Genomic DNA, 26,840 nt, shown 5'->3' with positions numbered 1-26,840 from the left:
ATAATAAACAGTTTTGTTGTACAACTTTTCTTTTCCTTCGATTTTTTTGTTTGTCTTATCGTGCTAAAATTACGCGTATCTAGTAAAAAAAAGTATCATTAAATCTATTGGGGCTTAGCTAAAAATTTCCAGACACTTCGACCCTTAGAATCTTTTTTGTGTCATTCTCCTGTCCTCTACTCTTTACATCCAAACACCACTTACATGATTTTAGTCGCATTTCCGAAAGAACCCTCAAAACGTTCTTGGCATAATCGGACTTACCGCTTAAGCCATAGCTCCAGGTTTATTACTGGGTGTATTAATTTTTCTTGGAATTAAATCAATAATTACTGTTAAATATTTATTATTATTATGACGCCAAAACTACTCCGTGTACCGTTTGTGTGCTGTTTGCAGGAATATTCATTGCTTCAATGACATTAACTCCGATTTCACAGATAAAGACGGGCTAAAGCGTACACGCATTAAGCAATTTATTTAAATATTTGTACATAATGAAGTCATCGTGGCCTAAGATATAAGACGTCCGGTGCATTCGTGTTGAGCGATGCACCGGTGTTCGAATCCCAGGCAGGTACCAATTTTTCTAATGAAATACGTACTCAACAAATGTTCACGATTGACTTCCACGGTGAAGGAATAACATCGTGTAATAAAAATGAAACCCGCAAAATTATAATTTGCGTAATTACTGGTGGTATTACCTCTTGTGAGTCCGCGTGGGTAGGTACCACCGCCCTGCCTATTTCTGCCGTGAAGCAGTAATGCGTTTCGGTTTGAAGGGTGGGGCAGCCGTTGTAACTATACTTGAGACCTTAGAACTTATATCTCAAGGTGGGTGGCGCATTTACGTCGTGGATGTCTATGGGTTCCAGTAACCACTTAACATCAGGTGGGCTGTGAGCTCGTCCACCCACCTAAGCAATAAAAAAAAAAACCTAAAATATGCGTAAATTGTTGAAATTTTAGAGACATTACCAGAAAATATGAACTCACTATTCTTGTTCACGTTTTTATAGCTCGCTCTCTCGTACGTATGTGTGCGTATGTTTGTCTGTTTTCGGATGGAATTTTTTAATTGCATTTAAACTGGCCGGCTGATGCGCTAAAACTTTGTAATATAAGTTCAAATCGGATGATCATAAAAAAATATAAATAAACTTAACAATTCGTTTAATAATCTTGATTTCATTTTTCAATGTATATTCTCTTTATTCACGTACATATTATTATTATTTTGTATTGTAAAAACACAACCGTCACCCAAATCATCCATAAACAACTTCTGCTGCATCAATACTTTAGTTACATTCTTACGTCGAAATACGAAATTATTAAAAAGACAGTTATAGCATTTATTATGGAGTTATTAAATGCTTACGAAATATGATTTCACTAAAACGCACTACCTATCAATAAATGAAAATATATCAAGATTATTTTTTAGCATATTAGAAGATACACTGTTAACAAACTAGGAATTGCTGAAATAAAAACTAGAAACACCAAGACATGCAAATAATAATTGAAAAAAACTAAATAAAATGGCGCCAAATGCATCTACATACATAATAAATAATACGTACGTGTCCTGTCTGCTTTGTAGCCAATACAACGCATAAAGGTCACGAGAAAACTCTTATTTAAAATCCAATTACGTTATCGTCAGATGTAATCATTAATAAAACCATTAACTTCAGCCCAGTCCATTCCTCATTTAGAATTATATTGATTTTTTTAAATTTCATTTTATATTTGTTACAGAATAAATCGTAAATTATTTCACGACTGCTTTATTAACGCTTATTTTTGTTGCAATTACAAAGGATGGCATAGTGCGGATTAATGGTCGTCAAAAAATTAATTTACGATTTATTTAGTGACTGATGTAAAATGAAATATAAAAATCAATAATATAATAATCGTAATAAAGAAGAACATACCTTTGCACTTTCAATCACAGCACATAAAAAAAGAAAACACCAACGCAAAAAACTTGCATTCGAAATTCGATTGTTTCAAAATGGCCACTTTTCCCGCCAAGACGTGCATACGCCACGTTCAGGTTCGAAACATTGAGGCTTTAACGACATTTGTTGTATAATGATTTACATTCGTAATGATAAATCATTCAACCTCGGTTTGTGAATTACGTGTTCTGTTGTTTATTTCATTTCGCCATTAGTTTTACACGAAGACGTGGAACGCTGTTACGGTTTCGCGTAATCCTATTTAGTTTTTGTATACATTTCTTTATTTTGCGAAACAACAAAAAGTCTTACTAAAAAATGAAAAACGAAAACTTCATCCTCGCTATGTATCTAAACTAGAACTCAAATATTTAAGCGGATGGTGCATGCGATGCCCTTGCTATTGCCAGCACCCATAGATAACAGTAACAACCTACCACTGCTTGTTTTCTTGTCTGCTGTCGGTTGCAATAAAACTAATCTAAAATACCTACGTACTGGTGGTAAGAGGTACGTTTTTACTGGTGTTAGGACCTCTTGTGAGTCCGCACGGGTAGGTACCACCACCCTGCCGATTTCTGCCGTGAAGCAGTAATGCGTTTCGGTTTGAAGGGTGCGGTAGCCGTTGTAGCTATACTTGAGACCTTAGAACTTATATCTCAAGGTGGGTGGCGCATTTCCGTTGTAGATGTCTAGGGGCTCCAGTAACCACTTAATACCGGGTGGGCTGTGAGCTCGTCCACCCATGTAAGGAATAATAAATAAATAAATAATAGTATTCGACACTGTGAATTCCCCAGGCATCATAACGTGAATGCCATTACTCATTTTGAGACACAATGACGAAGCCTCAGTCACGTTATGGTATTAGTAACTACTTTCCGTGAACATTCCGTGCACAATGTTTCCTATCAGCTATGCTCAAAACAGAAGTAAATATATACTAGTAGTAATCTTATCTGTTTTATGAAATAACTCAACAATTCCTTGCGACCTATTATTTATAGTGCAGTACTTCCGCAGTGCAGTATGATGTGTGACGTAATCACTAGTGTGTATAATCTACAAAGCCAAAACCAATTTATATTTGCGTATTTTCTTTTAAATAAAATATAGACATAATGGAAAGAAAAAAAACTGTTCTCTTGGTGAGTACATGAGCTCGACTAGAGCCTAATTGGATCTTCCACCTGGATATACGAGGTCAAATTATGCTGCTAAATGTCGCCTCTAATATGTACTTAACTGATCGCAGGTCATTTCCAAAATAAAGTCTCCTGCACATTTCTGGCGTAAGCAGTCAAGCGTTTGCGTTTTTAAGGATAGTCTTGTAATGCCTTTAGAGTTCAATATCGCGTGTTAAGGAAAATGATTACATTCAGGTTTGTATCGTGGAATTCTGGTAACCGATTGACGCTCGACAGGCTACGAATTCGTTTGATCATCAATTCTAAAAAAAAAAACACCATTGCCGTGAGTAAAATTATTAATTAGCTCACGCTTGTAAACGAGAAAGCTGTTTACGTAAGTGTCGTTAAAGCCCTTGTCAAAATAAAAAGTACATTGCAGAGTCAAATACAGCTGCCGAGAGCTGAGTGATTTAAATATCGGGGATTTTATGGTAGGCAGCGGCTTGGCTCTGCCCCTGGCATTGCTGACGTCCATGAGCGACGGTGACCACTTACCATCAGGTGGGCCGTATGCTCGTCTGCCTACAAAGGCAATAAAAAAAAAAAAATCGTTTCGAGATATTACAGCTTTTTTTATTGCTTAGATGGACGAGCTTACAACCCACGCGGTGTTAAGTGGTTACTGGAGCCCATAGACATCTACGACGTAAATGCGCCATCCACCTTGAGATATCAGTTCTAAGGTCTCAGTATAGTTACAACGGCTGCTGTTAGCTATTCAAAAACGATTGCATACAAATTGTCCCTTTCGTTTGACCTTCACGAGCGTACCTTGCTTTGTCCTATCCGCCGGCTTTGGTTGCATTATGTTATGCTGCTATTTACAAATACGCGCGCAATGTTATTTATTGTTCAAGTTAGTTATTCGATTGCTGTGGTCGGTAAAATACAACATGTCGCCTGGCTTGGTGGTTAGATATATTTATTTGTGGTCTGTAAATTTTGAACAAGAATATTTACTTTAATTTAATACATTCATTCAGTAATTGTATCGAAATGTAATGATTTACAGCCAATTAGAAAATTTTCAATGTTTTTTTCCCTATTCATTCGCTCGTAGCCTCAACGGCTATTCCAGATACGCCCTGACAGATAGTTGAGCTCACGGGCTCAACCTGAGAGAATTTTTAGGCAGCGGCTTGGCTCTGCCCCTGGCATTGCTGAAGTCCATGGGCAACGGTAACCACTCACCATCAGGTGGGCCGTATGCTCGTCTGCCTACAAAGGCAATAAAAAAAAATAAAAAAAAATTCTAACACTACCCTAGCAAGAGCAGTGCTTCGCAGAATCTACCACCGGATCGGAATCGTGTTACCCACTGAGAAGATCCGGCGAGAAACTCAGTGGGCTGTATCTATGGGTTAGTTCGCTCATCGAACTCTTCGTCGTAATTGACGACGATGGTGACCGGTGCTTGAGGGTCCTAAAAGCACCGCGAGTGAATCCAGGGGATCCGAGAAGGCATGCTTCGGACGACATCAGCTTTGCGTTTAAGAGTGTAAAGTAAGGTATAAAAGGTATAGCATCTGTACTTGTGGTACAACGTAGTGAGCTTGTACGGGTGGATACCATCATCATGCCTTACCACAATGCAGTAATGCCTTCCTGTTATAGGTATGAGACAGCCGTATTGCAACACAATTGAGGTCCGACCGCGTCTCATTATTTGAGACCGCATTCATATTGTCGTGCCTGTGGTTTTACGTAATCAATTACAAACAGCTAAAAAATACGTAGCGATGAATTGTAATCCACCATCAAGTCTTCCAGCGAAATTAAAAACAATAAAATAAAGAGTAAAAAAAACACATCTAGGTTACATTCACCTCACTTTATTGTAGCCAAGAGCGGCTGTTACGTATATTGTAATTGTTTTGTAAATGTCGTAATGACTATAATAGTAAAAGTCATTTTACTTTGACTCTGCTACTAGCAAAACGTTGTGTCATTGAGAACAGGGTCAAATTAATGTTGATATTGCTATCCCTAACATTGTACGGCCTTCTTGGATGCTGCATTTAAATCAATGGCTGCATGTGTTTTACAAGAAAACTGCCCATTATCCCTCGATGCCTCACCTAATTGTTTAACTTAACCCTCGAACTAAATGGTATCCCGCTTTCCTAGAGCTAAAGTTTTTTTAAGAAACTTGAGATCTGGCCTGTGTACCTACGACTGATGATTTTATGTTTTATTCCTTCTTAGTTAAATGTCAGCGATAATTTGTTACGGTTGGGTTGACAAGTGATGCCAAGTTTTGTTTAGTACTTTGGCAATTTCTATTTGGATTGGGTAAGAAATAGATGAAGAGACTCGAAGACCGGGCTTGCTGGTGTTATTTAGAGGAGACCTATATCCAAAATTTGTCGTCTGTTAGCTGATGGTGATGAATCTTAATTCTCTTAGGAGAAGGTATTTTTTGCGTTGCTTTGTAAGGAGCGCGCGTGGCAATACATCTGATTGCCTAACATGAGCGCCTTCCCTTTACGAGCACTTTATCGACAACTCAAATTGGTAAATCCTATAACTTATGCATTTTTTTACTGGTGGTAGGACGTCTTGTGAGTCCGCATGGGTAGGTACCACCGTTCTGCCTATTTCTGCCATGGAGCAGTAATGCGTTTCGATTTGAAGGGTAGGACAGCCGATGTACTGTTAAAAGTGAGATCTTACTACTCATGTCTCGAGGTGGGTGGCGGCATTTACGTTGTTAATGTCTATGGGCTCCGGTAACCACTTGACACCAATCAAGCTCGTCCAATTATCCAAACTATAAAAAAAAAATTGCGGGTTTTTCCTTAATTGTGGAATATATTGTGTTTGTTTTCAATAATGTGTAGATGCCAGGCTAATTTAAGCAATGACGTAATCATATTACTCTATAGGCGATCTCTATGATGACCTGGAGCTTGACTCAGTCAGTAAGTATTTACAGTCGGCATCATTGCACCACTTCGAGAAGGTGGCATGACATGAGAACCCTCTTGTCGTGGCAGCTGTGAATTACATACCCGATCCTGTGGACCGAATTGTAAGCAGTCGACGTCGCCCTAAGCACGTCATTACGGATCCTCCCGATCCATTGACGGTGCTTTTAGGTACCTCAAGCACCGGTCACCGTTCTCGCCGAACTCGTCGCCTGCGATGAAGGGCTCGACGAGTAAATTGACCCATGCACTGCTCTTGCTGGGCTAGTGTTAGCATAATTCCCGGTTTGAGCCCCGGGAGCTCACCTACACGTCAAGGAGAAGCTGAAACAGCCTCTCAAGGATATCAGCATAGGTAGGGAAAAAAAAGAACTCGATAGGTGTACACTGGGCATCTAATCCGTTATGCTACTTATTCTTTATAGGTTTGATTGGGAGCTATTTTCATCCAGCAGAATCTCTACCAAATATAGCCTGAGCCTGAGCCTGATATTATAGCCTGGCCTATAGCCAATAGCCTGAGAATCTTGTTTTACGCTTCAATGTTTCTAGTCAATTGGGCCATTAAATTTTAACATTAATTGAGGTCTCAGAATTTTAAATTTATACTGGAAATCTTTACTTTTGAAGACTTTCAGAAATTGATGTCTTAAATATTTTTTTTACGTATTTTAAGAGAGTCATAAAAATAAATGAGGCGTAGTATAAAAACTTTCACTTAAATCGCGAAACTAAATGTTGCTTATGGAAACGTTCGAATTAACTTTGAACGAACGAAAAGAAAATTAAAGCTTATAAATTAAGTAAGTACTTTTCGTTTAAAACATTTTTTAGGTATTGGATAAATAAATAAAAAACAGTTTATTTTCAATATTGTAAAGCTTAATCCAAAATTCTTTGGATTCTATACAAATAAGATTTTTTCTAAAAGACAGCGTAGACAATGTGATTACCACTCTTGAGGCATGAGGTCCAAGTCTATTGCATACTGTGGGTGTCCCGCTCTCCCAACCGGAGTATGTAACTGCTTTGCGTCAGAAAAAGGCAGGATGGTGGTACCTGCGCGTGAGATTGAACCCCGACATAGTCGCTTGGTTTGATATGAGCACCGGGCGCCTTATCTTTTAGGCCACGACAACGGAAATCGCTGCTGATTTTTACATCCAAATAATGAATAAAAATAAACAAATTATTTCATTAAATTTTTTTTTTTGTAATCGTTTCGTCTTAATATTTCTGATTGACAATAAATAGATCTTGCTTAAAAAAAGCAGTACTTTACAAGGACTGTTTATCCTGGTTAGGATTTTACTTTTAAGAGGAAGATGATAATATAATTATGTATACAGATAGAATTATATAATTTTTAGCCTCAGTTAAAATTGGAAGTTTATCACAAAAAATCGAATATTTGAATCACCAAAGAAATCACCAAAGCCATAATCTTTGTGAAAAAAAACATATTAAATTAATTAAAATATAGGTACGAAAAAAAAACAATTAAAAAAAAAAAAAACATTTTATTTCACAATTTTTAATAAAAAAAATCAAATTACGACTTGTTTTAAACTTTCGCTGTTACTTACATAATACAACAGCATTGTTAACGGGTCCTTATCACGACTTTTAATTTTAACGAGATTACTACCGATAACTTAAATGTATTTGCCGGGGCAAGCCATCGTTGCAATTTCTGTGGTAACTCCCAAAAAGAGACCATAAAAAAGATAGAATTAAAAAGAAGAAAGTAGATCTGCTTCTATCATCTGACCCGCAGGAATCTATCTAAAGCAGTTCTTGGCACTTGCATCAACCCCACCATAGCGATAACTCATCTAAACGTCGTGGTAAGATCCCGTCAAATAATTGTTTTTCAAACCGTTACTAACTTACATATCACATTTCAAGCTTCATTTTTATTTTATCTTACGGCTACTTCCGCTTTTCGTATGAATTAAGGCATTTTTTTCTGTGTCAATTGTTTCAACGGAACCCCGTAGAAAGAACCGCGTGAATGACGTCACTAGCCTTGGAATATTAGGTGTCAATTGTTTTGTGTGACGCCTGTCCTATCCACGACACTGTCGTAGTGCCAACCGATACTTTTCAACCGATTGTTTCATGTCAAAAATCGGTAGGATTGTGATACCTAACTGACATAAAATAAACACTTACATAAGCAATCACATGAATCACCAACTAAAACTTTTCTAAATCAGTAACAAACATTTGACAAGATTGCTTAAATTTTAGTTTGTTTACATTTTGTGTCTAATATATATCTAATATATAAGGTATGAGTTATTTAAAATTAAATTTAAAAAAAAACTTATTTCGTTTCATTGGAAAGCGTTTCAATCTTTTACCGGAAAGAAACATTAACACAAATTTTCTATTATGATATCATAATCTGTATATTGGAACATCGTAATTAATATTGAATTGATTTTTCTTACTAACTAGAAATCAAATTAGGAAAACAAATTGTAGAAAACAAATAAATGTACTCCAAAAAATTGTATTAGCTAAACTTATATTTATCTATCTTGTTCTATGAAACTAGTGTTTTGATTTTAGTAACTAATATAACTTGTACTTTAATTAAGTGTATAAAATAATGACGTGTACTTTTATGTGAATTACTTAACGTTATATATCGAATAACTTATATTTTTAATTAAATATCGCATATGTTATAGATCCAAGCCACTGCACCCCCTTTATTATACATATTTATGCATAAAAAATTATAATGATCACAAAGTAAATATTTAAGTTGTTAAGGTTTTTTTTATTGTCAAAAGACTAAACAAAACAAGTGGTAAAAAAGAAATTGGTTAATATTTGGAAAGAAAACCTGCGTTTTCAGTTTTCTTTCAATGTCATGCTAATTGATGTTAAAGAAACAAGCCACACATTGCACAAACAAACACACAGAAGCACATCGTATAGCCTACTGTGAGTTCGCCTTTCTCCGACAATAATAAGCCATAAACTATGAAAGGTAAGGTAATTTAATCTATAAAGAAAACTGACAAATAACTATGGTGCCTTGCTTCTCAATGTATATACATTTACTTATATAATTATATCCTAATAGTTTTGTTTCTAAAATACCGCTATTTCTGTTTTTTTTAATCATATTAAACTATGAACATTTAAACTTAGTAAAGTAGCGGCATCTATCGACGAGTAGTCGTAACGAGAAAAAATCTGATGCACAAAAAATATATTTCTAGAAATTTCACACGGGTTTCCGATTACTGAACGATAGCCTGTTATTGTTATCGAATGCACCTCAACACAGACCACGTTCTAAGGATTTTAAATCAATATGTACAAGGATAAATAATTGCTGAAATACATAAACATGATGCCGTGATTCAACAAGAAAACCCATTTGATAAATTCACAGTAAATTCCTATTTAGAAAATTGAAAACTCCGTTCTTTTATTTTGTAAGCTATTTCAATTGTCCTGATTTTCTTTTCGTTATTAATGTTCAACCTATTTACAATAAATAAATATATATTTATGTATCTATCTGAGTCAACATAATTTTGAATAGCTTCTAAATGAGTTATATAACCACAATCACGTTAGAGTTTTGTATCATAAATAATCATATCGTAAAAATTAAAAAAAGATTTTTAATCCATTAGTAAAAAAAAAACTCATGTAATTGTCATCAAAATCATTAAAATAAAAATAATTTGTACTAACATTTTCTACCGCTAAGCTCTTATATTTTAAGCATTGCATCCTTATAGGAGAGTGCTGCTTAAATATTCATTCAATCAACAAGTTTGCTTAAAAATACTTAAAGCTAACACTGGTCAGTATCGTTCAATTTAACCTATTTATTACGTCATTATTTAAAAGCACAATGTTGCTTTGACAGATTATTTAAGGTTCGCATGATGTATTGGCAGTGGTTGGAAGGTCTCAAGCATCAAGAGTATTTTTCCTTCCAAAGCGAAAAACATATTTTTCTTGTAATCAACGCTATGTTAGCTTCGGCTATTTTGAATTAAGATCTAGTCGTATTAAGATGCTTTTCCAATACCGGGTCTGCTGAAATTTTGTTTACCATGTCTTGAATGGCTATGAAAGTACCAGCGAAGAAGGCTAATAAAGAGATCATTGCTATAAATATGTTTTTAAACAGTTTCCAGTAGAAGAATCCGAGCCCTCTGTCCCAGTTGTGTACGGTGTCAACGATGGCTGGAGTAAGCAGGCCAAGAGTTGACAGGAAGATGGCGCCGCACAGGTTAATGACCAGTTCTAAATTTGGAATGGCAGCGGCGAGTATCACTGCGAATATTTCGAAAATAGTAAGTTATTGTTGTTTAAATATTGGTCTGCGAAACGTATTTGTCTAGTCAGTAATGGCATGTATTGGGTGCTTGTTTAAGTTCTTACCAGTCGAACTATTTCGGACGTGAAGTAATTAAGCATTTCAATTTGATGAATGAAACAACCATTTCATCATTCCTTAAATCGTTTTAACACGTGATGAAATAGCTATCCCGTCCATCCACTATGCCAAGGTCACCCTAGGTGGCAGTGCAGCCAGGAGTGAGCGGTTAAGTAAAATTAGTCCAATTTATGTTGGCGACTTTGCGAAAACGCAAAAAATAATAGTTCGTGAAGACACTTGAAACTAATACTAAACATACTGGTGGTAGGACCTCTTGTGAGTCCGCAGAGGTAGGTACCACCACCTCGCCATTTACTGGTGGTAGCACCTCTTGTGAGTCCGCACGGGTAGGTACCATCACCCCGCCTATTATTCTGCCGTGAAGCAGTAATGCGTTTCGGCTTGAAGGGTGATGCAGCCGTTGTAACTATACTGATACCTTAGAACTTATATCTCAAGGTGGGTAGCGCATTTCAATGTCTATGGGCTCCAGTAACCACTTAACACCAGGTGGGCTGTGAGCTCGTCCACCCATCTAAGCAAAAAAAAAACTATTCACATTTTAATAATTACGAAAAAAAGCTTACCAGAACCTACAACTGCCGCAGTTCGAATAGCAATTTGAGTGATGTTATGATACCTCACGGTTATCTTGTCTTTCAATTGTCTCCAGATCATTTCCATTGGCACGTACAGCTGCAAGCTATACGTGAATAGTATAGCTAGAGCCATTAGGATTTTTGCGGCCTGCGCTAGACTGAAATTTTTATGAGATTTTTTAATTAATTTTCATTGTAGTTGTGTCGTTAGAAAGCCTAAGATTTTCAAGGATAGTTCATCATTTGAATGAATACAATTAGTACATTGACATCATATCTCAAGAAGATTAATGGTATTCCGTTTTGATGTCTATGGACTGCGGTAAACAGTTTATCATTATTTATTAATCAGGTGGGCTGTGAAATCATCTACTTATAACTGCATATTATTAAGAAATATTTTTAGAATCAGAAAAAATGCCTTTTAAATAATGTACGAATAAAGAGATATTATGTCTAATAACGTGCTTAATTCAAACATGAGCAAACCTTTAAGCACTTATAGCGAAATATAGAGTTTAAAAAATTATATAAATTTACAAATAAATAAATTATTATATCCCAAATTCAGTGGCAACAAAATACATTAAAAAAAATTGGAACTTAGAATAAATTGAGTTTCATAAGAAGTAAGAGTTATAAGCAAGAGCGGGATTGAAACAGCTGATATATAAATTACATATAGGTATATTCTAGAGGAGTTATATTAGGGAAGATACAATAGGAGTTGGAGTATAGTTATATATAGCAGATAGACATGTTCACAGCATTAATTCAAATATAATTCTAGAACAAAGTGGTAATTTTATATTTTACTAAAACAGCAACCGACCGAAATAGTGTAAAACAGAGTTTTTTGTATTTCATATGATTGATCATTTAGTGATTTGAGAAGAAGGAGAAGAAGAAGAAAACAAAAATGTTACAAGTCGTCTCAACTTACACGTCATCTTTGGGCAGATTTAAGGTTACACTACCATGAACAGTATCCCCAAATGTCATGTACCCAAAGAGTCCGACTAATCCGTATAGAGTAACTACAACAGTCATCGCCACATTCAAAACTCCTGGACATCCGAGGAAATGCTGCGGTTTTGCCATTTCGTTTTCAATTGGCATCACGACGCCGATACCTTCCATAGCGAACACCACTGTACTGTAATGAAAACAAATGGAATCGAAAAAATGTACATGATAAAAAAACGTGATAACATTTTCATTGTTCCTCTCTTTTACTGTCTCGAAGTTGAATTCTGGATCGAATCGCCGATTTAACAACACAATTGAGGCTTCATCTCAAGATGAATGGTATTCGTATTTGTCTTCGTTTGGGTCCATAAGACATATGCCAATGCATAACGAATTATCCATAAAGGTGTGAAATTACCAAAAGGTTTATGTAAATTTTAAATAAAAGTAGGTATCCGATTTGATTACCTGTATTTTTTTTTATTTACAGATTTCTTACACACTTCTCTGACTTATATAGAGATAGAAAATACTAAATATTGGTTTTGTATTAAAACCACTTTTAAATATTAATTATGTCTACGCCTCATGAAACCAACAGATTTTTTTTTTAGTTTTAGTTTATTTTAATGTTGTTTATTCCTATCTGTCGATTCCACCGTAATGAACAGATTTTTGCATTATCTTATATATACAATTCTCGTGTCACAATGTTAGTTAACCATACTCCTCTGAAACGGTTTGACCGATTTTTATGAAATTTTATATGCATGTTCAGTAGGTCTGAGAATCGGCTACTATCTATTTTTAATACCCCTAAGTGATAAGGGTTGTTCACACATAACATTTATTTTTTATTTTTTGTACAATTTTTTTTGTTAAAATAAAGCATTATGTGGTTGAATGAGGTTTTGTTATTTTTTTTGTTCTACACTAGAAATTCTCTAAAAATCTTATATATGGCAAAAAAAAGTTTGCCGGGTCAGCTAGTAATATATAATATAATGTTGACCTGTTGGTCCGTTATACAATGAAGTCAAAAGCTCATGGTGAAGAGTTTGAAAAGTGAAGAAGTTTATAAGTAAGTGAGAAATGTATGTAACTTATTACCTTTGTTGTCATCGTTAACTAAAAAACAAACATTTGTTTCAGACTTTGTATTCGGAATGCATCATGACCCGACCTTGGTATAATGTCGCGTGAATTGCAATAGAATTAGAGCCTTGCTCTTTGGTTCACATTCGCATGCTAATTCATGCATAAAACCTGCTCGCCGTATACATTATTGTCGATCCTTTGAAGGTCGAAACATTTGTTTTATTGTGGTATAAAACACGTAACAGACTAAAGTAATGTTTGTTTTATTCAGGTATCATCTATTTTAAACATTTTTGTATTATTTTCCGAAATACATTAGAAAAAGAACACAATCAAAAAATTCCCTACCATTTTAGAAAATACTACAACTAATTTCACTTATATTATAGAATCTATACTAATATTATAAAGCTGAAGAGTTTGTTTGCTTGAACGCGCTAATCTCAGGAACTACTGGTCCGATTTGAAAAATTCTTTCAGTGTTAGATAGCCCATTTATCGAGAAAGGCTATAGGCTATATAATATCACGCTAACACAAGCGGAGCATCAATAAATAATGTTTCAAAATCGGGGTATTTTTCCCTTTTGGGAGCTTCCGCTGCGTGCGCTGCAGAAACGGTTAAAGTTTCGCTATGACAGAATTGCTCCCCTTTAAAAGATATAAAAAAATCTGTGACAGCATATATCTATATGTTAAGGTTGGCTCACTATAACGTTTTTTATGCTAACCAAATTTGTTCTAAAATAAAGCATTATTTGTGAACTATTCCACGCGGACGAAGTCGCGGGCAAAAGCTAGTGCAACATAAAATTGTATCAAAGCAACTCACCTGATGAACAAAGGCCACTTTGAAACACTCGCAACCATTGTCGCTTCACTCTTAACCGGGAGGTCTTTGAAGATGTAATACAAGGTAATGCCGAAGCATATCACTAAGAAAACATTAGCAATAGCCGAGAATGGTACCAGCCATTTGAGGTTGCGAATTTGGCTCATCAAAACTAGTGGGACGAGGGTTAAAGCACAATATGTTTGCACTGAAAGATTGTCATTAGGAGCGTATACATCTAAGACCTGGAAATAATACATTTAATGAGAGATACTGCACTTTTATTTTTCAGTTAATGATTGCTTTGTTGGTCCAAGGATTTTTGCTGCATATATGGGTAAATTAACGCAAGGCTCCCCTTGTATTTTGGGGTCTATGGACATCATAGCGTAAATGCCGCCATTCACCTAGGGACAAAAGGTCAAAGTATGGAATGTATTATATAATTATCCCAACCTTCAAACATTCGAGTTATTGTACGGGCGTATTAACTATATGGTTTAACCCCAATTATTGATCCTCATTAGTGTATCCCTAGATACAGGCTTGATTCCGATTTGGAGTCAATATCCGTGTTAAGGATGTTTGCCATTAAAGAGCTATTAATATTTAATTTAGAACCCGTTAAGACTTTTAATTGGTAAAGATATTTAAACGGTTTAATCTCCTTGTCATTATTTCCGATGTTTTGAAAATTTTGCAGTTTTCGTGCTTACAGATGCTTACAGACGAAGGTGATCATCGATCATTATTTTCATAAAAAAATATTTATGAACACAGATTTTAAGAACATTCTTTGCACATAGAAATAACTATCACTATTTTGGGGTCTGGCCGATTTTTTTACTTGGGTTTCATCTTCACGATAAATGAGTTCTAATTATTTTTATTGCTGAGATAAGCGTACGAGCTCGACAGCCCACCTGGTGTTCACTGGTTACCGGTAACTCATGTCAGAAGGTAAGCTGGCGGCATTTACGTTGTTGATGACTATGGACTCCTGCAACCACTTAACACGTTCGCGTGAGCAGCCTCATTTCTGAATATTGCTACTGTGGCGAACCTTTTTCCCATAAAAAGTTTAGCAACGTCTAAAAACGTCCCGCCGTAATACGTACATCTTATCATGATTTTTTTTAGGGAACGCGGCGGTGTAGGCTCTGAAAATCGAATGTGTTGCGGTGCTAAGTAGATGCGCCATAGGAATTTGCCCATAAAATAGACGTCCAAAGGCGTTCGGACAAAATAAATATGGTAATCTAGAGGCCGTCATATGACGTTGCGCCATTTTATAAGACGTTGCTCACGCGAAAGTGTTAAGATTGATGAGGGCGCGAAATTTATCTATGAACTTAAAAATGTATTTATTACCTGTTTGAAATTCTCAGCGATGAATACAACATAAACGCAGAGAGCTGCTAAATACGTGCATGTCAAAGCGTAGTCCACAAATATTCTGAAATAGAGATACTTTGCTTACTTATGTACTGCTGCTTATGTACTTTGATACTTATTTTCAAAACCACAGGAATGTAATTTTCTATTCAAGGTTTGTCACATTCCAATTGAAATTGTGAATATTTCATTGTTTCATGTTACTTTATTTTATTAATTGATGTGTTACGATGCTTATCGTGTTTGTTTTTGTTTTGCATTTTATTTATTTATTATACGACAAAGGGTTATTATTATTAGGGGACTTTATAAGTTTCTAACAGGTGACGGTGTAAGTTAGCTGGTCGACATGATGGTTTGATGGTATCTAATAGATAACACTATATTTATTCAAAGTGAAAAACTTTCAGTTTTGCTACAGATTATTTTCAATATTTTTAAATGTAGGTCGATTGTTGTCTTCTCTTCCTGAAATGTATATCTCTGATTGTAATAAAACAGGAGTACAATTGTGGTTGGCGCTCTAGGGAAGGTTTCTTTCATAGTATAATATCATCAAGGTAGATAATGCGTAAATAGTTTCAAGAAATCGATGTTCTTCACACAATTAGCAATAGTGGAAGCCTCTTGTGAGTCCGCACGGGTAGGTAACACCACCCTGCCTATTTCTGCCGTGAAGCAGTAGTGCGTTTCGGTTTGAAGGGTGGGGCAGCCGTTGTAACTATACTGAGACCTTAGAACTTATATCTTAAGGTGGGTGGCGCATTTATGTTGTAGATGTCTATGGGCTCCAGTAACCACTTAACATCAGGTGGGCTGTGAGCTCGTCCACCCAACTAAGCAATAAAAAAAAGAAACAAAAAAAAAAATATCATCGAATACTTTAAGGAGACTACTTGCTCCTTATCGCCCAAATTTGAACTAGTAAATGGTTTTGGACTGAGATCGTTAGGTATGTAAAGACTTCCATGACTTAATGTCAGTGGGTAGACGGTAGTTTGTTTGACTATATGAACAGAAACTAAAGATTTTATTTAATTTTTATTGTCCTTGTAGGCGGACAAGTATTCGGCTCACCTGATGGTGAGTGGTTACCGTCGCCCATAGACTTCAGCAATGCCAGGGGCAGAGCCAAGCCGCTACCTACCGTTAATAGTTCAATTAATTACTGGTGGTAGGACCTCCTGCGAGTCCGCGCGGGTAGGTACCACCATCCTCCCTATTTCTGCCGTGAAGCAGTAATGCGTTTCGGTTTGAAGGGTGGGGCAGCCGTTGTAACTATACTGAGACCTTAGAACTTATATCTCAAGGTGAGTGGCGCATTTACGTGGTAGATGTCTATGGGCTCCAGTAACGACTTAACACCAGGTGGGCTGTGAGCTCGTCCACGCAACTAAGCAATAAAAAAAATCATACCTCACGAAGTTAGACCAGGGTCTTAATTTTTTGGGTCCAAATTCAAAAGCAGCACCGCAAGTTTCGGCAAAACCCATCGAGGGTTTTTTTGCTTCCACGCAGACTTCTTGTGACGTTTTGACCTAATTGAAATTCATAAAAATTTTAACACCAGAGTAGCATTAGTAGAATACAATTATTATAAGATACACAATAAGTAGCTCATAGTATGTTTTAGTGACACTTAAGAAGACTGGATTGAGCTATCAGTAAGAAGAATGTAATGGCAAGATCAGGTTTCCCAGTTGGTTTGTCAAGAATTTTGAATCGTCATTACAATTAGGTACTTTATTTATTAATTACTTTGGTCTTACTCCATTGATGGAATATATACATATTTACTTTTGTGCTGTGTGCTTACTTTTCATAAAATTACAAATAATATTTTGCTATAATGCTAGAGGTTGTCCTTGTTTAAGTAATAATAACTAGGAGTTCTATTTCCGTTTTCAGAATTGAGCTATATAATAGCTTAAGTACTGGACGTAAATCTATCTTTGACTTAGGTTAATTATTGCGAGCATATTGTGTTTGTTACAAGTAGCAAGAATAAAAACTATCTGTGCTACCGATAGCTACGTAAGATTACGTAGGCCCTAAGTTTCATTTACTCATCTATTATAAAAAAATAATGAATTTTATGTATTCCTCAGAAAAAAGAGACTTGGCCTACAATATGTTTTTTGATAGTGTAATTATATTAATATAGTATATAGTATATTAATATAAGGAAAAAAATAAGTTAACTTTGAGGACTTTTTTACTAATAATATTATACTTTTTAAGCAACCGTTGTCATTCTAATTATTAGAACTAATACAGGTTAGATTTATGAACATGCTTAGCCAGAATTAATTTTATAAACTGAAAATATGAGATTGGCCCTTGCAACTCCTGGCATAGTTGACCTTTAGTAAGATGTAACCCCAAAGACAATTGCGTATTTGAAAAAAAATTTTTTTTGTGGTATATGATGAAAGTTCATATAGTTTTATAAAAAAAAATTTTTTTTTTCGCAATAAATCAAAAGTAATTTCAAAATAAAAATTAATTTTTGAATCCAGTGCCGAAGACACACCGACACCTGCCGATCAAACCCGAGCGCGTGTGACGTCATAATATTAGGTTTTCCCTCATTGCAGTTCATATAGAAATAATAAGTACAGTGTTTTGATATATTTAATTTTGTTGTAATTGTTAATCTTATACCTTTAAACGAGCAATTCTTGTATATATATAATCTGAATCTCGGAATCGGCTCGAACGATTTTCATAAAACTTAGTATACAGGTGATTTCGGGGGCGATAAAGCGATCTAGCTACGATTTATTTTCAGAAAATGTTGTTTTATTCGTGCATTCAATAATCAACCCTTCCCGACATCTATTGGCGAATAATAATACTATTTTTCTTAATTGAGGGCAGCTAACCGCTTTAAAGAGTCAACAAGATGGCGTTATCAAAAAAAAAAACCGAGCAATATAGAAATAATAAGTACAGTGTTTTGATCTATTTAATTTTGTGCTCATTGTTAAATAATCAAATATTTATATTGAAGATGTCGAACCTCAAAAGTTATCGGTCTTGTTTTGTACCATTATGCATGAAAACAACTCCTGAAAAAGGGTTTTTAAGTGTTTCCCAAGATGACAAACGTCGAATAAAAAAATGGCTTCAAGCTGTGCACCGTGATAATCCCAAAACTTCAGACTTTGCCTTAATAAATCCTTTATCACACATAGCTAATCGTAACTAACTTACAACTCGTTTTTTGGCAATAAATTTTCAATATTATTGTCTAGTCACGTGTATTTGTCGTAAACGCTATACTGTTATTAAATAGCTATAACATTATGACGTCACAAGTATGGTGACCAATCATGGCGCGTTTATAAGTCACGTGTTTTTTTTTAATTCTATCAATTTTTAATTCTGTATAATTAATTTAAAAAAAATGTTTTTAAGTATTTTGCGTTAAATATCCATATTATTAATAATTAAGTTTTAAAATACAATTAAAAAATCGATAAATTTTTTTCATTCAAAATCCCAATTTAAGCAATTGTTGGAATGGATACCTACTTCTGTATAACGAATTAGTTCAAATTTGACGATGACTAAATTGAAATATCAAATAACTTTTGAACAATAAAATTATCCACAAAATGTTTAATTTAATTGTCACAAGAGATAAAGATCTAAGTGAAGTATTGTACTTAACAAAGACCCAAAGAACAGGTTTAGCTGAGCAATAATAATATCTTGTGAAACGTTCGTACTGTCGAAAAGTGCTGTAAAAAAGGTCACTTGGCGAGCTAAAGTTGAATGACATGTTTGAAGGCTGCATCGCAAAATGGTTCTTAAGGTTTTTGTCATAAAGCTACGAATCTCATTTACACGATTTTCACCCTTGTTGGTCTTGATCAAATCTTACAAACAAACTGTGAACGCTGATTTATAAGAGGTACTTCAATACTTCAAAGATTCAAGTGACCACAAACAATTTTATTATTTAGATAAAATTCTTTGCTTTTTCGTTGGTTTGTTTTGACACGGATTGAATCCTTGGAAAATTGATCCTGTCACCTTAACTACGTCAACTTCAATGTGATTAGAATAAGGTTCGCTTTTTTTTTTATTGCTTAAATAGCTAGACGAACCCACGGCCCACCTGATGTTAAGTGGCTACCGGAGCCCATAAACATCTACAACGTAAATGCTTCCACCCACCTCGAGTCATGAGCTCTAAGGTCTCACTTTTAACTACGGCTGCGCTACCTTTTCAAACCAAAACGCATTACTGCTTCACGGCAGAAATAGATAGTACCTACCCGTGCGGACTCGCAAGACGTCCTACCACCAGTAATTACGCAAATTATAATTTTGCCAGTTTGATTTTTATTACACGATGGAAGCCAATCGTGAACATTTGTTTAGTCTTATCTTTTAGGCCATGGCGACTTTCACAAATTGGAATATATTTGATTTGCAGCACAACAATTAGGCAGGTAGGTAACAGTTATTTGTATATACATGCTTTTAGTATTTACCTGTGTGGGTAACTAATTACTCACTTTGTATTAAGTGGGTAGAGTGCGTAAAAATTATAAATTAGTGGCCTAAAATAGTAAGTACTAACTCATGTAACTCCCGTAAAAGGCGACTAAGGGATTTACCTCTAAGATTTCGTAGTAGCGTTCTTTGAGTATAAAGCCTTCGTCAAACAGAACGCGTAATTAGCGCGCGTCAGAGCGCTAAACTGACGCCGTGCTATGACGCCGAGATGTGTTGCACTACTATGGTAACATATCGTCAAACAGAGCCCCAGCGTTATAAGTACGCAGCGCTCTGTCGCGGCGTTAGGACGCTTTCACGTTAGGCGTTGTAATTTTTTACAAAATTTATTTTAGCGTCCGAGTGAATGTGTATTAAAATACTAGATAATGCCCGAAAAAATGATAATAAATAGTTAGAAAATACCCATGCTTATACAATGCAACATCTGAATCACTCGATTTCTTAATACCTTTAAATTTTCACACTGCTATCGAAGCGGAAGAAGCGAATTGAGAATTTTAAAGTGCTTGTGAAGTGTTCTAAGTGTTGAATACAGTTTTTAACTTGTACTTCGATAGATTTTTTTATTTATCCCGAATCCCAGCGCGTAGCATTATTATATCAGCTCTTTAGGCAGCAATGAGTATTCCACCGTAAATATACAACCGATATCTCAGACGAATTGGATGGGTGGAATTCTTCGTCACCAATCTTCATTTGCCTATAGTTGGTTATATTATAGCTAATTCTCGAACACGAGTCTGCGTTGACGAGTGATGTGGTTACACGGTTATGTACTCACAATCGTTATCCGCGGTGTTTTCCGAGCGCTATGACATGTCCTTCATTAAACGAGGCTTGCGGAGAGTACTTAATGGTAGGCAGCGGCTTGGCTCTGCCCCTGGCATTGCTGACGTCCATGAGCGACGGTGACCACTTACCATCAGGTGGGCCGTATGCTCGTCTGCCTACAAAAGTATTAAAAAAAATGTACTCACCAACACATAAACACAGTGTGTACAAATGAATCCTATGAATATGTTCCCAATCACGCCCATAACTAAACCGGCATTTTTGAAGGCTGCCGGCATCGCCAGGACGCCGGAGCCAAGTGACGACTTGAGCAGATGAGCAAGTGAGCCCATAGTCCTGAAAAAGTATTTTGAAAATATTATCAAAGCCACAGCTTGTTGAATTATTATTGAACCATTAAAATGTTAAATCTGTGCACGCTCATCTGATGAGCTTGCTTTAAGCACACCTATTTCCTGAAGCACCAACAAAGATATATTGTTCTACGTGACAGAAATAAGAAGAATGTGCAAAAAACCTACAGTGGTACGTATCCTTGCTGATTCCTAGCTTAGTTTTCTACGAGACTGGGCAAATAGTTCCCAGCACTTCGACCCTCGAGATATAATATGTCATTCCCCTGTCCTCTACTTTTTATCTCCAATTGCTTGCACAAGTTTTGTAACCATGTGTGAAAGTAAAAGCCTCTAGACGTTTTAGTATAGATGTCCTTTGCCCAATAAGTCTATTCTTGCCCTTGCTAGGCCATTCCACTCGCAAAGTATGTGATGCATCGTTTTTATTTCGTCCAAACCGAATCCGTAAGCCGCATCGTCAGTCAGCTTCATTTAGCATCTTGTATGTAAAAATGTAACTTTTATGTATGTACATTTTAGTTTCGGCAGTCGATATTCCCTGTGAGGATTCCGGGCGACCTTGCTTCTACAAGCCTTTTGACTTGGTACGGAATCGGTGTGTTTGCTTAAAATAGAAACTTCTGGTCTTATCTTAGTCCCTATGTGCAGCTCTTTTTCTGTTACCTACTGAAGATAGGAATCCGAGAGAGAGTTCGGTGAATATAAAATGGTACCATTTACGGCTGCTGGAGAATGATGCTGAACCAATAACAGCAGTTTTAAGTTAGGTGATCGCATACTCTTCTTCAAAATAGCCGAGTTATTTATTTTATTATCCTGTGTGGTTTCTTAGTCTACAATATTTTTATTGAGTGCGAGTTTTATGTAATTATCTAAAAATATTATTATTGTTTTCTAAAGATGTCAAGTTACATACGATGTTGGATGCTCAACATTTCGGTGCTCGAATGGATCATAAGCTTTCTCATTTATGACCTCCTTTGAACCGAGGGTCAGAGTAGACTGGAAGCCTGAATTCGACGTCAAATTTGCTCTGAAATAAATAAAAAATAGATAAAAAAGTTAGTACGAGTTTTTGAACATACTATTTCAATAAAGATGAGAACCGCTTTTGACGCCTTTGTTTGGTACATTATAAAGCTGTCTGATGGATTATCTACAGTTCATAAGATTCAGGATAAAATTTGCTCGGAGCAAGCTGAGGAGTACTTATTTGCTCCATTTCAGAACAGGTGTTATTTTAAATATTTATTGCAGACTCTTTGTAAATTATTGAAAAAGCGAGTGATTTTATTGTTATCTAAAATATTGAAACTTAACTATCAGAATCTGTCTTTTTTATTATCCTTTTTTTGTATTGCTTCGATTGCTGAATAAGCAAACGGCCACCCGGTGTGAAGTGATTACTGGAGCCCTGGATATGATCTAAGGTCTAATTTTTTTACAGTAAGACGGCAGCCCACTCTTCAAATCGAAAGGGATAAGTGCTTCACAGCAGACATAGGTACGGCAGGTAGAAATGATCACCCAATGATAAATTTGTGGCGGGTAGCCATCATACAACGCAAGATAATTGACAGATGCCTGAATCTCGCTTACGACATTTTCAAGATAAAGCGCATATATACAAGTTCCGAATAACAACATTTGGACCGTCGGTCTACCGAGCAATATCATCCGCTCGGTGGAAGATCTTCCCTTTGTCGTTAAGCTCCCCAAACTGGTGACCTGCGACGGAACAATCGCAACCTTCTGATTCATCATCAGCGCATCAAGAACTTCGGCTACCACAATCCCGGTATTCTCGCAGATAAAAGCAAGTCATCGACAGTCATCCCACAGCAAGCCAGCATCGCAGCCTCAACAGGACCATCGCAGCCGACTCACCGCGCTTCCTGGCCCTACGGCACGTACCTACACTGCCTCATCGCGCAGCATTCAAGCTCAGTCTCGACTCACCGCAGACTTCAAGCAGCACTGGCGACAATCACGCAGCATTCAAGCTCAGTTTCGACTCACCGCAAACTTCGAGCAGCACTGGCACTTGCAAGCTAATCTCAGCACGGACAACGATAACTAAATATGACACGACCTCCAGTCTCGGAGGGGAGTGATGTGGCGGGTAGCCATCATACAACGCAAGATAATTGACAGATGCCTGAATCTCGCTTACGACATTTTCAAGATAAAGCGCATATATACAAGTTCCGAATAACAACATTTGGACCGTCGGTCTACCGAGCAATATCATCCGCTCGGTGGAAGATCTTCCCTTTGTCGTTAAGCTCCCCAAAAATTGTTACCGTTGTTCATGGACGCTATTCCAAAGGCACAGCTAAGCCGCTGTCTATCGCTGACTACTTTTAGATTGAGTGCTCTCTGGCTTGAAGACTTATGTTTTAAGGTTCAATGCCATTTGGGTTTGTTGGGTAGTCAACGTGTAAAAGGCTTTTCAAACAATAATAATGATTGTGTTTTACATTATGCACAAAGATAAATTCACAGGTCACCACATAATATGGTACGTTTATTGCCTCATATTGGTCGCGGTCTCATTGATAATGCGGTTTTTATGAATTTCATTTATTGATTGGAACAGTTCGAATTTAATTGGCTATCTCATTTTTACTAATAAAACACTAAGGCTTTATTCTAACTACTAAATTTTGAAATATATTAGGGAAAGTAGCACACTCAAGCGAAAGTAGTCAATAATAGTTTTGGACATCTACCGGTTGACTCCAATGAGATGACATTTCTGACAATAAGAAACAAAATAGAATTGCGAAACAATCTTACGTTGAATTGAAGTTGTTGAGTACAATGCCATCTTTTTTTTCAACTCCTCCCATTTTGATATTTGTTGCCTGTAACAAAAGATTCAGAACTGAAAAATGTTTTTACAATATTATTTTATATATTTTTTCTCGTTTTGTCAAATAATAGACAAGGATTACTGATGGCTTTATCTCCTCCCCAAGGGAGTCAAAAGACGGTGATTCTTTTCTCTCCGCTCTCAATGTCGATTTTATTGATGATTTTTCAAAGCACAGGTTTGATGGGTCATTGATATTTTATATTATTATTATTATTTTTTATTGCTTAGATGGGTGGACGAGCTCACAGCCCATCTGGTGTTAAGTGGTTACTGGAGCCCATAGACATCTACAACGTAAATGCGCCACCCACCTTGAGATATAAGTTCTAAGATCTCAAGTTTAGTTCCAACGGTACCCTTCAAACCGAAATGCATTACTGCTTCACGGCAGAAATAGGTGGTGGTACCTGACCGTGCGGACTCAAAAGAGGTCCTACCACCAGTAAAATTACATGATTTTTAACTATTTCGTGCTGCGTACATTCCCTACCAAATTGCATAGAACATTTTCTATCCGGTTTTTGGGTTAGGTATCTTTGCATGTCGTTAATATATTCCTTGAACTCGGAAATTGTATAATAGTCATTTGAAAACGGTGATTTTTTTTAAATAATAGTGGAACAATAATTTAACATTTTACAACTGACAAAATTTGCTAATTTGTGTAATTCGTGCCCTATACTCCTAATTTCTCCCGTGAAGAAATCATGTGTTCCGGTTTTAAGGTTGGGGCAACGATCATAATTATGATACCCTGGTAATCTCGGCCTTATATTTCAATGTACCTACCTAAGTAGCAGCAAAAAATGTTATATCTGTACACTGATAATTATTTAAACAAATTAGTAGTAAGGTCGACCGAAATATAGCCGTGGAAAATCCAAATACAGTCTCGCTTATCACCGCAAGGTACCTGTTGGAGGATAAGACTGGTTTTTTGTCATTAAACTTGTAGCAGTAAATAGTTTCTTTTAATCGACGATCCATTCTTACCCTTTGGGTATCGGACAATTTAAAAATCCTAATGCTTATTACAATTTTGCCAATGGTTAATTAATTTTTGGGTAGCTATTTCCGGGTTCTATGTGCCTTTCAAGGGTACATAATAGCACGGCAATAACTAGTTTGGCAATTGTAATGGCAAAGCAAAATAATATAGGTAAATGAGCTATTTAATTGGCTGGTAGTTAATTAAAAATGCCAATGAAAAGGAACTCTATAAATTCCAGTGACTTAGAGGAATTATCAACATAATTCCGATCCCATTTTTTCTAATTTAAAATAGAATACAATAGAAAAAATAGATACAAAAGCATTATTCCCATAAGGCCATCGCGAGAATTGCATCTATATAATAATTAAAAGTAATTTATGTAGAAAAGTCATTGATAATCGTCGTCATAAAAGTTATCGTGGCCTAAAGCACAAGACATCCGGTGTATTCGTATGTAGTGATGCATCGGTGTTCGAATCCCGCAGGCAGGTACCAATATTTCCTTCCATTGAAATACGTACTTAACAAATGTTCAAGATTGACTTCCACGGTGAAGGAATAACATCGTGTAATAAAAATCAAACCGGCAAAATTATAATTTGTGTAATTACTAGTGGTGAGGACGTCTTGTGAGTTTGCATGGGTAGGTACCATCACCCTACCTATTTCTGCCGTGAAGCAGTAATGCGTTTCAGTTTGAAGGGTGGGACAGCCGTGGTACTGTTATAAGTTTGAGGAGACCTTAGAACTCATGTCTCAAGGTAGGTGGCGGCATTTTTGTTGTAGATGTCTATGGTCCCCGGTAACCACTTTACACCAGGTGGGCCGACCCATCAAAACTAAAACAAAAAAAAAACATATGTATCTATATATAATATCAAGCATAGTGCAGTACAAATAAATAATATCTTAGAAATCGTAAAACACAATAATTTTCTAAATTGTTTCAACTAATTTTCTTTGTAAAATCGAAACTAAAAATCGATCTAAAATCGATGTTTTTCATTCTCGATTTTTGTAAAAAGTATCACCCACAAACAAGCATTACCTTAGCCTAATAGGGACTAGTGACGTCAATTTCAATCTAATGACGTCAACAGTTTTCCATGCAGGAATACAAATGACGATTAATTCATTTTAAATAATTATAACCGAGATTTATTGCGGTTTTTCTACAGTTGAAGCTCACTGGATAAATTAATTTCCCACGATCAATATCAGAGAACATGTCCAATGTGAACTGCGCTATAAAATTTATAATTTAGTACCTTGATATTACATCACTAGACAGAACAGGATTTAAGACGTATACCATAAAAACAGATACAATAAAATCATTCGTAGAATTCTATGAGGATTTTGCAAAATCAAACATGTAAGAAACTTACTATTATCGACAGATAGGGAAAATTATTATCCATCCGTTATATTAATAACGTCTAACACTAGCTAACATGAATTGTTAATCATCTTTAACCCACAGACACAGCCCATTGAGTTTCTCGCCGGATCTTCTCAGTGGGTCGCGATTCCGATCCGGTGGTAGATTCTGCGAAGCACGGCATTTGCTAGGGTTCGTGTTAGGGGCATTGCCAAGCTCGAGGTTGAGCCTCGTGAGCTCACCTACTACTTAAGGTTACGCTAATATGGTCTCTCTAGATCATCAGCTTAGGTAGGAAAAGTTAATCGTCACTTGTTTTTATTTTATTTTTATTGTTCAGATGGGTGGACGAGGTGGGCTGTGCACCTGGTGTAAAGTGGTTATTGGAGCCCATAGACGTCTACAACTTAAATGCGCCACCTACCTTGAGATATAAGTTCTAAGGTAAGGTATAGTAACAACGGCTGCCCCACCCTTCAAACCGAAACGCATTACTGCTTCACG

At 36.2% G+C, this 26,840-nt stretch overlaps 2 protein-coding genes across 3 annotated transcripts in view; both read right to left on the bottom strand.

Annotated features, from left to right (window-relative positions):
* Positions 1 to 2,119, bottom strand: part of LOC114244085 (proton-coupled amino acid transporter-like protein pathetic) — a 49,843-nt gene extending 47,724 nt beyond the window's left edge. The window contains exon 1 of the mRNA XM_089732451.1: positions 1,947 to 2,119. The gene's annotated coding sequence lies outside the window, so the exon portion shown is untranslated. The remainder of the gene's footprint in view (positions 1 to 1,946) is intronic.
* A 5,476-nt stretch (positions 2,120 to 7,595) lies between these two features.
* The window catches only part of LOC114244020 (proton-coupled amino acid transporter-like protein pathetic), a 48,840-nt gene continuing 29,595 nt past the window's right edge, over positions 7,596 to 26,840 (bottom strand). For both annotated transcript variants that reach the window (XM_028175700.2, XM_089732449.1), the window contains exons 2-10: positions 23,883 to 23,950; positions 22,000 to 22,116; positions 20,913 to 21,063; positions 16,819 to 16,940; positions 15,379 to 15,463; positions 14,008 to 14,252; positions 12,053 to 12,265; positions 11,098 to 11,267; positions 7,596 to 10,404 (exon numbers count right to left, since the gene is read on the bottom strand). In XM_028175700.2, the coding sequence (XP_028031501.2) occupies positions 10,121 to 10,404; positions 11,098 to 11,267; positions 12,053 to 12,265; positions 14,008 to 14,252; positions 15,379 to 15,463; positions 16,819 to 16,940; positions 20,913 to 21,063; positions 22,000 to 22,116; positions 23,883 to 23,935 (1,440 nt within the window). In that variant the 5' untranslated portion in view covers positions 23,936 to 23,950 and the 3' untranslated portion in view covers positions 7,596 to 10,120. The remainder of the gene's footprint in view (positions 10,405 to 11,097; positions 11,268 to 12,052; positions 12,266 to 14,007; positions 14,253 to 15,378; positions 15,464 to 16,818; positions 16,941 to 20,912; positions 21,064 to 21,999; positions 22,117 to 23,882; positions 23,951 to 26,840) is intronic.

Source organism: Bombyx mandarina, chromosome 13 (assembly GCF_030267445.1).
Source record: "Bombyx mandarina strain Sakado chromosome 13, ASM3026744v2".
NCBI classification, from domain to species: Eukaryota; Metazoa; Arthropoda; class Insecta; order Lepidoptera; family Bombycidae; genus Bombyx; species Bombyx mandarina.
The sequence above is the reverse complement of the archived record's forward strand: the minus strand, read 5'-3'. Positions and strand labels throughout refer to the sequence as shown.